Source organism: Oryzias latipes, chromosome 20 (assembly GCF_002234675.1).
Source record: "Oryzias latipes chromosome 20, ASM223467v1".
Classification (NCBI taxonomy): domain Eukaryota; kingdom Metazoa; phylum Chordata; class Actinopteri; order Beloniformes; family Adrianichthyidae; genus Oryzias; species Oryzias latipes.
The window spans coordinates 11784464-11797869 of NC_019878.2; the positions used below are offsets into that span (position 1 = coordinate 11784464).

The 13406-nt window shown below is 38.0% G+C and overlaps 1 protein-coding gene across 1 annotated transcript; it reads right to left on the bottom strand.

Moving 5' to 3' along the window:
- Positions 1 to 4194: 4194 nt before the first annotated feature.
- Positions 4195 to 10066, bottom strand: nrros (negative regulator of reactive oxygen species). Its single transcript, XM_004080944.4, has 3 exons — positions 9703 to 10066; positions 8591 to 8703; positions 4195 to 6967 (listed from the first exon to the last, which is right to left on the bottom strand). The coding sequence occupies exons 2-3, from the start codon at positions 8687 to 8689 to the stop codon at positions 5018 to 5020; spliced, it is 2049 nt and encodes a 682-aa protein (XP_004080992.1). The 5' UTR covers positions 8690 to 8703; positions 9703 to 10066; the 3' UTR covers positions 4195 to 5017.
- Between the last annotated feature and the right edge of the window lie 3340 nt (positions 10067 to 13406).

A 13406-nucleotide genomic window follows, 5' to 3' on the forward strand; every position in this document is an offset into this window, starting at 1 on the left:
TCTTGTGTTGGGCCTCGTAGATTCCTGGTGAAACCACTAGGGGGCAGGAAAGACTACCGAAGCAGTCTGAAGTGGGAAGTGGGTGCATTTTGGGCCAAATCCAACATTGTTCCAACTGAAAGAAGGATTTGAAACAAAAATGCAACACAAACCACATCAACCTTGGCATGAATTAAAATGGTTTATTGGAAATGTTTTGAAATAGTTGAGCCACAAGTTTGGAGGTGAAAAATTTAATGAACATGAAGAAGAAAAATTCCTGAAGTAATCTCAGAAGATTTCTGCTACTTTTGCTCCATCTGATGATCTCAGCTTCTCGTGAAAGTTCAGGCAACTGAAACTTTTTTTTTTGTCTCCTGGCATGTGCAGCTTTCTGCATTTCCTCTTGAGCCACACTGCTTTAGAACATTTCACAATAACCCCCTACCAGTCCACGAGAGCCTTTATAATAAGCTCTTCCTGCCTGATCAGGTCCATGAAGGAACCTTATCCAGAAGAGGAAGTCCTTTCTTCAGGCTGCCTGCACATCTGGGGACAAACAACGGCAAATGATTACCTTCTATTTAAACGAAGTAGAAGAACACTTGAATGAACTCAAAGAGTACTGCTCGGATTAAATTAAGACAAGTTCTGGCTCATTTCACGCTGTTACAGTAAACTCTGTCAACCAAACGAAGAGCCGCCTGATTAGTTCAGCCGTTCTGAAAGAAAGCACTTCCTCTTTCTTTTGTTTTTTTTCTTTTCTCAGATGTTGACGCAGAGCAGGCTGATGTAAACAAGCGTCGACAGGATTGAATCATCACTTTAGAACATGACATGAGTTCTACACTAATCACAATAAGTTAGGGACATTGTTATTTAAATGGGTCATTTTTCCTATTTGGTCTGAATTTTAATGAAATATGTAAACGTTAACTTTAATATAACTAATAACACAAACACATTTTCATTAGTTTGGAGTTAATTACCCCACAAATGAAGACGATAGTAAAGATAGCCCCAAATGACAAAAACTGACCATGTCAGTGGCAGCTGTTTTCACCATTTGATGCAATGATGGCTTGACAGTGATGTTTCATGCTCCTCATTAGCCTCATGATGTTCAAAGCTGCATTCCCATTGGGCATGTGATGCGTGTTCTTTAGGTACCGGTCATGGTTGGGGTCTTTCATTGGCGGGGCTCCACTCCTGGGTCTGTCACAAACTCTGCCAGAAGTTCTGCTATGATGCAAGTCTGCTGATGATACTTGGGGGGGACAAGTTCACGTGCAACATCTGACTGCCTACTACCAACCTGAAGGCGCTTCGATCGGGTGATGCTGCTAATCCCTATCCCATGGCTGTTTGAATGATGTACCAGTACTTGGAACGACTTTTAACCCTTGTGCTATCCTATGGGGTCAATGATGATCATTGACCTGTTCTCCCTAACATGATAAAGGCGGATAAAGGCGCAGAGGATTTCATGTACCGTATTTTCCGGACTATAAGTCGCACCGGAGTATAAGTCGCACCAGCCCAAAAATGCATTACAAAGTAGAAAAAAACGCATATAAGTCGCACTGGACTATAAGTCGCATTTTAACTTTCACAACCTTAAATGACACAATCATAGCAGACTGTTTATCTAATAATTTCACAGTAATTTTTTCTCAAACTTATTTATTTATTCTTTTCATGAAGCATCATTGGCCAACTAATTCTCTGTTTTCATCCTGTATTTGTAGAAAATGTTGTCATTTTTATTGCATTCTGAATCTATGAAATCATTGGAAAATAGAATATTATGTTGTTAGCCTTCAAGATATTACTGTAAAAAAAAGTTTGCTGATTCTCTGAGTCACTTAACATACTCTTAACACTTAACATACCTCATACATCAAATTGACCCAGGAACATCATCTCTGTTCCTCACAAATGAACATAACAGGAGGGTTAACAATGTATTTATTTCAATTTATTTCTAAATTGAAAATCTTATTTATTTATTTTAGAACATTTTGGTTTTGACCCTAATAAGTAAGACAAACTCTACACAGTTAGTCAATTACTTGAAAAACACAACACAAAGTTTGTCTATGACCACAATACAACTGCCTCCCTATATCGAAAAGTCATAAATGCATACTTGAAAGTTTATATGTGTATTTAGACAGTAAATATGCTATATGCAATGAATAATGTAGCTTGTACTCCAAATGTGTACTTATTTATCCCTTGTGCTATCCTAGGCACATCTAGACCCACTAGACAGTGCGCTGAACCTTTTTTCTTCAATGATTTGTGATCTTCACTGGTGTCCATGGATTACATGAAATCTTTCCACCTTTATCCACCTTTGTCATGGTAGGGAGAACACGTCAATGTAAGGGTGGGGTCATCTAAGATAGCACAAGGGCTAAAATATAGTGCATGTGGACAGGAGGTTATGTATCCAGTATACACAGTATACAATGAGGCAAAATCTAAGATCTGTAATGTTCATCATAGATGCATTTCAAATGAGACAGAATGTTAAAAAAAATCCAAGAAACTACATTGTATCGTTTTGAAAGAATTTATTTTTATAATTATGCAAAAAGTAAAAATTCTGTCCCTCACAGACATATTTTTTCTTCTTTAAGCCACTCTTCTATCCTTCACTGGTGACTTGTATTAACTGTATAAAAGACTGTCAACACCCTTCAACGGTCGGACTGCAGCCTGTCCACCAGGAATACACCAAAGAGCTGTCAAAGGACACCAGGGACAAGACTGGGATGAACTAGACACCATCTTGATGATCCTAAGGAGGATGGAAAGAATGTCTTTCTGTGTTTGGAGGGGGACAAATTCTGTGTTGCATGGGGGTGGAAACATCATGGTGTGGAGCTGCTTTTTTGCAAAGGTGACAGGAAAACTGATCTAAATGAAGGAAAGAATGAACGGGTCCAATGGTTGGTTCGATAATAGACAAAAAAAAACCAACTCCTTCCATCGGTGAAAGCATTGAGTGTGAAATGTGGTTGGATCTTCCAGCATGACAAAAATCTCAAACACACACATCAGCCAGGCAACGAAGGAGTGGCCACATAAAAAAGCTTAAGGAGTGGTCTGACCAGTCTCCAAACCTCAATCCAATAGAGAATCAGTGGAGGGAATTGAAAGTCCATGTTGGCCAGCAACAGCCACAAAACATCACAGCTCTAGAGGAGATCTGTATTGAAGAATGGACCAAAATATCAGCTACAGTGTGTTTAAACCTGGTGGAGGCCTACCGAAAACATTTGACCTCTGTTATTCACAAACAACTTTACATTACAAAGTATTGACATGAGCTTTTATTTTTTAACCGAATATTTCTTTTACGTACCACTATAGAAATAAAATCATAAAAAAAAAAAATCAAAATGATGGATTCCTTATGTACGTTCTTTCTCTCAAAACCACAACTTCCAAAATCAGTGAATTACAAAAACTGTTTTGCCTGAGTGTTTTCCAAAATATCTAATATTGTATATTCAGTAGTTTTCAATTGGTTAGAGTGAACCCTCTTAAGAGTTTAGGTTTAAACAAAAAAGCAACAAGATGGATGGTAAAGTGAAGTTGGGATTGCGCAAGGAGTTTATAAATATTAATTGAAATGTTCTGCTTAGACTTTAGGTAATAAGAAGTGTATCGCAGTTTTGCAATGGATTGTAATATTTCATCTTAGGAAGTAAAATGTTAAAATTGAAGTTTGGGTGGTTTGGCTTTTATTTTCCACATTTTCCTTCTTTTCTTTTTTGTTTCCAAATCTATCTTTCAACATTTCACTAAATGTGGCTGAGTAATCAAACTAAATTCCTCTTAAACCCCCAATCTGGCCGGCAACAAACGCCCTTCCTCAAATGATTTTATTTCCGTAGAAGTTCCCTTTTTGGTGGGTTTTTCTCCAGAATCGCTTCTTGACAAGTGGTTCTCTTTCACTCCAGGAGATAAGCAAAGTTCTTGGGTTTCTATCTAACCCTAACTTAGTTGGTAGAAGTTGAGAACTTCAGTTTGACCCAAATGTTTTGTTTATTCTCATACCACCAGTTAAAAAGGGATCCAGTCCCACAGATGAGTCACTCTTCACACATCCTTTTATCAAATTAGAAATCTTAACAAATTGAAACCTTCACAGTGTTAAATGTTTTTCCCATCAGCTGTTGGTTAAGGCCTGTCCTCTTTCCATTTCTTCTTTTTTTTTGCCACACAATCGCAGGTGTAGTTTGGATTGTCGCCGCATGGCGACTTTTCATGTCAGGCAGAGGTTTTTGAGAAAAAAACAAGTTTTGATTGAGGCTTTGGCAAAGCTTCATTCTGGTTTCTCTTTTTATGTTCCAACCACCATGACCCGTCGCATCACCACAGTGGTATTTTGGTTACTCTCTGGTTAGGCCCCAGCACTGTGTACAGCTGTGGAACTCTATGTGCCACCCAACGTCTGAGCGGCAACCTTTGCAGAATCATAAGGCTTTTTTCTGCAACACTGATCTGTTTTGTGATAACGACACACAGATTAAAGATTGGAACTTGTTAACCGGCTGGTTGAGAATCGAAGGAATTGATGGGGGAGGTTTGGAAGGTCAACACCCCCCCACACACACCTCCCACCACCACCCTTCTGGAATCTGGTGTTGATCATGCCACTTTGTCTCGGTGATGGGAAGGAAACCGCAACCCCTCCTCTCTGAGATACAGAACTGGGCAGTTGCTGCGTATCACCAAAACAGGAAATTTCAAGTTTCCTCTGCTGCTTATAGCAAAAGCTTGCATCACATTACTTCTGCATATCTTTGCACACACACACACATACACACACAGTTCTACTCTACAGAATCAGGTTTTGGTTGGTTTTGACCCACAATTTATTGAACAACACTCTGACAAAAAAGGACTGGATCTGCATTTAGGTAGTCATTTTTTTCCAAAAAAACAAAAAAAAGCATTTTATAAAATTTTTACATTGAGATTTCTTAACGTAATGTTGAACAAAGCTCTCTGAGGGAAGGTATCAGTAAGATGTAGGCTTTAAATACTTCTTTTTGAAAGATTTTTGTAGTAACTTGGGTTTAAAGGCGAGGAAGGCAACGATAGCCATTCCTCCAAAAGACAGGAAAATGGGAACTAACAGCAGGATGTACCATAGCATCGATTCGCTTGCTTCCTGACATGAGAACCTCTGGGAGTCCTTTATTCTGTGTGTTTGGAAGATGTCCTTGCATTGTATTTCGGACCGAGCAACGAGGGTGACTGTTTTTGTTGCGTCGAATGTCCTAAACCACTCCGCTTGGCAGCAGTTGAACGGATTTCCTGTAAGGAAGACGATCTGAAGCTTTGAGGCCAGCACGTGGGCCTGACCCAAGGGGATCGAGGACAGATTGTTGTCGCTCAAATCCAACACTTTCAGATCAACGCTTTGAAGTGACTGAGGGATTTGAGAGAGAGAGTTCTTTGAAAGGTTTAGGGACTTCAAATTTCGGAAAGCCGAGAAGTCAAGATTCTGGATTTGGGTGTTTCCCAGGCCGAGATACTGCAGTGTCTCGCTCAAACTTCGTAAGGAATCTCGCATGATAACTCCAGGGTTATTGGACAGCTCCAAGTGTGTCAGCGACAGTCCTGCGAAAGCAGATGCTGGGATTGTCTGAAGGCTGCATCCCATGACGTGAAGCTGCCTCAAAGAAACGATGTTTTGCCAATTAACGCAATCTGAGAGAGTGTTGGTAAATGTTGCTGTCTTTTTGAGGCACACGCCAATGTCATTGTAGCTCAAATCCACCGATCGAATGTTTGACAGTGAGGAGAATAATCCAGAGGGAATCATCTTAAGATTGTTCCGACTCAGGTTGAAATATGTCAGATTTCCAAGAGCGGCAAGGGTGTGATTGTCTGCCGAGATCAGGTTGAGGTGGTTGTTGCTCACATCCAGCTCGTACAAGCTGCAGGAGAAATTTTCAGAGGTAAAATTTAAGGTTTCCAGACAGTTTGTGCTCATGTGAAGTCTCGACAGGATGGGCATTTTCCGGATAAACCCTTGAGGAAAATACTCCACCTTGTTTCCCCTCAAGTCTAAAATCTCCAGGGCGGAAATGTCTCCGTGAAGGCTGTCGTCCCACAGCTGAGCAGTCACATTGTGCAGGTCCTTGTTGAGATTATAGAACTCCACGGTTGTGGAGGAGTTGGGTAGCGTAGCATTGTCGGACAGGTGTTCGTAGAACCTTAGCGTGTTGTGCGACAGGTACAGGTTGCGTAATTTATTCTGACTGGGCAGGAACGGGAAAAAGATTAGCTTGTTATCTGACAGATCGAGGGTTTCTAGCTGGAAAGTCTCGTTCAGATCCTGCCTTGAGATGAACCACTCGATGAAGTTGTGGCTAGCGTTGAGGACGACCAGATGGGTCATGTGAAAGTCAGTCAGACAGGGCAGATAGTTGAAAGCCAAGTTCAACCGCCGGAGGTTCGGATTGCTGTCAAAGGCGCCGTCAATTTCAAACATGAGGTTTCGCTGGAGATCAAGCTCTTTGAGGTGGTGCAGATCCCTGAAGGAGGTCTCGTCTAATCTCCTCAGGAGGTTCCCGGACAAGTTGAGGTACTCTATAGACGTCACGTTCTGAAGAAGGGTGGAAACCATGTCATCCTCAAGCCCGTTTTCGGAAAGATCTAGAAATCTCAGAGCTGGGAGTCTCTTTAATGCGAGGCCGCTTTCTTGATAACTACTGTTAAGGTTGTTGTTTGCAAGATTAAGGCTTACTAACCATTTAGAGTCTTGAAAAGTGTTGGATTCTAGTTTCTTCAAGCTGTTGCAAGCTAAGCTCAGGGTGGTTAGTGAGGGGTAGCGTAGAAGAGACTTGTTCTGTAGTGTTAGAATATCATTGTAGTTGAGTTGAAGCTCCTCTGTGTTGTCAGGAAGTCCTTCAGGTACAGATGAAAGCTTGCGATTATTGCAGAGGGCTGTTCTTTGTATCTGTAGAAATAGATAAGAAGACATGTTCATGCGTGGCTGTGCATGGGCTGGCATCACATTGGTTTTTTACGATGACTTTAGGTTTAGGTTTTTTTAGTTGGGTGTACTGTTTTATTTTAAAAGAATATAAAAATATAAATATTTTAAGAATCTCAACATTTCAAGTGCTTTAACGGTTTACAATTTTAAGCTTTAAATTAGCTGCCTTGCAGCAACTTAAATACGAAACGTCTGTCATGTTTTAACAAATTTCATGTAACGTTTTTTAATAATTTCAAATAAAGCACACAAAAAAAAGCCGCCATGAAGCAACATTTTTTAGCTAGCTTAAAACTTTTGCTAGTGAAACCCAATATTAATTTGCAAATATGAGTATATGTAGTGTAGTTTTAGAGGTGAATTGTCTTGCTGTGCTAAACTACATGATCTTTGGGGCGCTACCATTGCAAGATCCAGCCTGCTGAGGCTAGTGGGCCTTAGCTGAAACATCTCAGTTGTTCTGTTGGCCTGCACTAAACCCCCTCAGTGCACATCAGAGTACTCTGTGAAGGTTTGCTAGCACCTTACAGATCAAAGCTGACGGAGCACAGCGTCTCACAGCTGGGGAGGGAAAGTTTAACGAATTTCTTCCTTTTGGTGCCAAATTTGCAAAGGTTTTTGAGACGGGTTTTAAATTTCCTTGCAATATTTTTAGTTTTCTGGAAATTCTTTTTAAATGCTAAACACATCTTTTATAGATTACAAATGAATTATTTTTAACTAAATTAGACAGAGCAACCTATTTTCTTTATGTACTTTTGACTTCATGTTGGTATGGGCCGTCTGGTGTCTTATGTTAGAATAGTGCAAGTACAAATCAGACTTAAAAAAAAACAAGCTTTTACTTTTAACCCCTTTGTGCCTGTATTTATGTCCAATTAAATAAATAAATAAATATTCCTCGTTGCTTTTTCTGTTTAAAGTGATGCTAAACTAAGTGGAGTCCCAGATTAAATGCTACATTTCCAAACTAGCAACATATGCCTTGAAGGGCTTTGAGTTTAGATTTCATGCTCTTTCTTCTGGTTTTTTGTTGGAATTTTCTGCGAAAACTTTGACAAACAGATAAAAGGCCGAACATGGTTTTGACTGCAAAATCCTGTTGACGCCACATTTTAAATTCAATTTGTTTTTCTATTTAAAATCATATTTTCAAAGTATTTGGTGGAAGGTTTTGCTGATGTGATGGTAAATTAAAATGATTGTATTTGTTTGTCCTGAAAGGAAATACAAATAAAATACACAGAAAAGTTGACTGATTCTCAGCTCAAATGCTCCAAACATGTCAGTAATATTAACTACTTACACCGTATTACTTTCTGTAAAAACATCTACCTGTTAATTAGTTCTTCAGATAACACCAGCCTTAAAAACGCACTAGAAAGTCACTTTTAAAGGATATTTTCACCAAGATTTTGATTAAAACACTACATATTGAACTTAGAGAAATGGGTTTACTTCACAGTTGTATGATTCCACAAGGACAGTTTTTGTTATATAAAAATGTTATTTTTCTCTTTATCTTCTCAATTATTTTGCCTCTTTGTCCACTTTTTCTAATGCTGAGGAAGTACGACGTCTTACCAGCTGACAGGGGCCGACGTGGGGATGACTGGAGACCGTGGTCAGGATTCTCCAGATGGACAACAAGCAGAGAAGAGGAGTAAGTCTGTGGACTGGCATTTTATCATTTCCCTCTGAAAAATGGAAGAAATGATTGACAGACACAAAAACTGGATTATTTTACCAGGACGTCAACAGTTTTTTACAACCGTATTTTACATGATGTATCATGAAGAAAATTGGATTTAATTAAACACTGAAATTGTTTTCATTTTAACTCAAATGTAGTAATATTTCCTAACCTCAGTGTGATTATAACCGCTAAAGTATAGACATGGAGAACACAGATGAACATGCCTGAAAAGATTCACATTGAAGAAACTACAGAAACAAGGTTTTCCACAGTAAAAATAACTTGAATAAGTTCATATGATCTCCTCCATGTAGTCCCATTATATTATTAAGGAGGAAAACAATAAAAAAAAGAATTTGAGTTGTGGGAAATGATCAAAAATCAAATTAAGCAAGTTTTAAATAAGTTTGGGTTTTATGTAAAGTGTTAAAGTTTTTATCAATTTGACCTTAAAACAAAGTATCCCTAAATTTTATTATCTGCTGAATAGTATTACAGGTCCAAAAATTTTACTCTGTACCTTTTTCTCAGTTTAAACTTAAATTTAGCTTTAAATTTCAGGCAAACGTGTTTGTGTTTCTGCTGAAAATTTTCTTGAAACTTTTCCCCTTTTTGACGTAGCCTGTCACATTTTTGGTTGTTTTTGTTGACCAATTTCCACATTTTGCTGTAGTTAGATTTACTTCTGTGTCCTGCTTAGTTATGTTTTTTTTAATTCCTGTTGTTGAACATGATTATCATTTAGGAGAAAACCAACTGATAATTGAAGTTATTACCAATTGCATTAAAATACATGATTGAAATTAAAGTCAAGGCAGAAAACAGACTTTAAATAAAAACTTGAATACATGGCATCTATTTAAAGTAGGTTATCTCTGCATTCTCAAGGGCGCATCATTCAAGAATGCAGCTCAAATGCATCAGTATTTCAAAATCTATCTGTTTTATTCATGTATTTATCAGTGCATGAGTGTAAAACCTTCACCTTGCATTGACTTACCCTGGTGGTTAAGTGTGGAGTTCCCGAGCCACTGAGGGTCAATCCCCTAATCATATCGCTGGCTGACTCCCGCTGCAGAGAGTGTTCTCATGGGTTCTGCAGCGCTCCTCTGCCCCGACCCGAGCACCAATGCCCCCTCTTCTTTGCTCTTCACGGAAGCAGGCAGGCAGGCAGGCAGGCAGGCAGCGGAAGCTCAGTCACATGGACAAGCTGCAGTCACAGTGAGCTTCTCAACGCCGTGGAGGCCACAGAGAGGCTGCAGCTCTCAAGCAGGACTTCGCTTCCTTTCTCTTTTAGTTCTTCATGACATCGGGTTCGATGCTGTGAAGTCAACTAGGGCTGGTAGCACAACTGCCACCACAAAACCCCAGTGAGAACACACCCTCCGCTTGCTCTGATCAGTCAAGCTACAAGAGAGGAAACCACTCAGCACACACCCTTCCTGCCTGATTTGTGGCCTTTTACAGAAACAGAAATATTCGGCGTGCCAGCTCACTTTTCTGCAAATAGTCCCATCAAAACAAGGGTCAAGGCGTTGGGCATTAGATGGTGGATCACACAGATATTACACTGTAACAACAATGTGGTTATGTGTTCTTGTTGTCCAGCCACTGAGTGTTTTCTTTGTCTCCTTAGAAGAACGGGGAATTAGGAATCGGGAAGTGATGGTGCTCTCCTTGGAGGGTTGATCTGTTAGCAATTCCTTCCTGTTTTCGCAAAAGGACATCTCGTGTTCTCACTTCTGACTACACTACAAGCATGGGTATTTTGTTTTGCCACTTACGCCTAATGGCAACCTTTTCAAGCATACTGAGCTACACCTGCAGCACAAAATACATCGTGGTATACCACAGCGGCTGAATTAAAAATATGCTGTCCCATTCATTGAGGGATAAAATCATTGAACTCAAACTTTATTATTTATATAGCGCCTTTCATTTCAGTAAAGAAAACACAAAGCGCTTAACATAAAAGCAGATAAAATAATCACAAAAAATGAAAATTATTAAAAACAGAAAACACAGGACAATCACACACAGATGGGACCCCTCCCTCACCAGATTCCTCCTCCACCCTGTTCATTGAAGTGAATCAACAAATGTGGTTTGCAGCGGTAAACCTCTTTTAAACTTTGCAAAACCTTAACCCTATTTAACCATTCGTATCATATCTGATACACATATTTCTGAGACTCCGATCACATTAGAAATATCAAAACACTTCTTAAAAACCCACTGGATGGAACTTGGTCATGTTTTCTGCTCTGTAGTTCCCCATCATTCCACCAGGGGCAGTAGAAGGGCTTTTTCGGCTCATTTCAAAATGGCTGCCTCGGTGAAATCTCAAAAACACTTTGGGCGGAAAAAAGTTTTGCTAATTTTCAAAACACTACGATAAGAATAGCCTCACCAAGTGCCATTCATTTTTTAAATGAACAAATGCGGTATTAAAAAAGATGCTAATATTGTTAGCATTTAATTCTTCATAATCCATTTACATCATGTTAAAATATATTGATCAAATTTGAGAAGGTGGCTGAATAAATAGATTGTTTTCCTAAACATTTACATTATTATTTCAAATTAACATTGTTGTAAGCAAAAACGTACAAAATCACCCTACGTTTGATAATTCATGTTATCTATATAAAGAAGACATATAGCAATTTTTGGGGCATTTCATCAAAGTATTTGAAAAACAGTTTTCGAGGGAAATTTCGATCAAATCTTTGATGTAGAGGACTATATAGGGTTAACCCAATAACACTTAACGTGTTAGTTAAATAAATAAAACATAATATTAATCTATAATGCCTACAGTTCAGACTCTGTTAAACTACACTGTGACCCTCAGAAAAACACTTAAAATCTCAGAAAGTTTTGATCTGATAGACCTCAAGAACACAAAGCTGACTAAAAAATGGTTCTGATGTTTATGCTGTTCGTCCTGTTGTCGTTTCTTTAAAAACATGTTAATTTTACTAACAATACAATGAGGACTGAACCTTCTAACATGACACAAACATAAACAGATCCTCTTTCATGGAGCAGCAGGTCCTTTGTGAGTTTTTTGGGGTCATTTTTGCTCCTCTGCTAAAACAGTGCACCAAATCTACTGATGCCCTCTGGTGGAACCACAATGTTCTGCGGTTTTTAGTTGTGTGTTTTTTTTCTTTCTGTGTTTTGACCTATAAGGGAGTAAGTAAGACCACCATAATAGAAAAATACACAAATATATGACAATATGAGAATGAAGTAATAAAAATAGGAAAAGGTCACAATTCTATGAGGGTAAAGTTGTAAAGTTACGATAAAAATGTAAATATTTATGTAAATAAAATCAACAAATTATTGCAAAAATGACTTATTAGAATAAAGTAAAAATATGACAAAAAAGGCAAAAATATTTATGAGAATATATTTTAAAAATATGACAAAATTCTACGAGAATGAAGTCAAAATATTGAGACAAAAATAACTATATTTTATGTGAAAGAAACAAAAATATTATGGGGAAAAATATAAAGTTGTAAGTTTATACTTCAAAAGTTGCAATTTGACTAGGAAAAAGTAAATTGATATATTTAGCTTTCAAACTGTTTCAACAATGAACCGTTATCTTGTTTAATTTATGTTGCAGACAATTCAGAGAAATAGGATGGCTTCACCTTTTTTTGTAAAATGTATAATTCTTCTTGTAAAGTTACAACTTTAAATTATAAAATAACCTTAAGATTTTTCTCGTAAAATGTTGACTTTTTTAAAATAATGAAACAACTTTATTTCAATATAATTTTGAAATAACTTGAAATAAACTATCAACTATACCAAAACCAACTAAAACTTAATAATCAAACAGTTAAACAAACTAGAAATTCATACTTTGTGAACATCATCTCTGTAAATAAAAATAACCCCAGAGTCCTCTTCACCACAATTGAGTCTTTGATCAACTTAAATGTGAATAAAAACACAATGCCAGCCTCCGCCTCATTGTGTGAGGACTTTGCAGACCACTTCAGGAGCAAGATCCATTCTGTCAGATCTAACATCATAAATGGACAGAAAAGCCTTTTTATTGGAAATGATGGCTTGATTTTACCTGAGGAAGCACTTTACAGTTTTGACCTGGATGAAGCTGCAACACTTGGTCGAGTTTTTTCCCAAGTGAATCCAACAACTTGTTTTTTAGATCCCATCCCTACTTCACTTTTTAAATCACTATACGGGTCTATTTAGAGTGAGATTTTAAATATCATGACATCCTCTCTACAGACGGGTATTTTTCCTGCTGCCTTTTAAAACTGAAACACTTACTAAAGAAATCCAATTTAGACCCTTCAGTTTTTAATAACTACAGACCTGTGTACAACTTGCCATGTTTAAGTAAGATTTCAGAAAAAACTTGTTTGTATTGAGCTGAATGAGTTTCTCTTACAAAACAACATTTTTGAGTAAAACTAGTCTGGCTTTAGAACGAACCACAGTACTGAGACAGAATTATGAATTTTCCTCTTGTGGTTGCATTGACACTCATAGTCATGCTGACCCGAAAGTCTCACTTCAGCTGAACATTTGACACATTAGTGACTTTGTGATATTTTAATTATCGGTAACTCTTATTTTTCCCTCAAGAAACTATTTCGGAGACATTTCACACTGAGTCTGACATTTTTTAGCTGAAGTATCTTTCTTTTCCTAACA

What these genes read in the sequence shown, in the direction of transcription:
- nrros (XM_004080944.4), bottom strand. Translation starts at nt 8,689, where the DNA reads ATGCCAGTCCACAGACTTACTCCTCTTCTCTGCTTGTTGTCCATCTGG. An exon ending in ACGTCGGCCCCTGTCAGCTG is followed by an intron (nt 6,968 to 8,590) that starts GTAAGACGTCGT and finishes CTATTTCTACAG; the next exon opens with ATACAAAGAACAGCCCTCTG.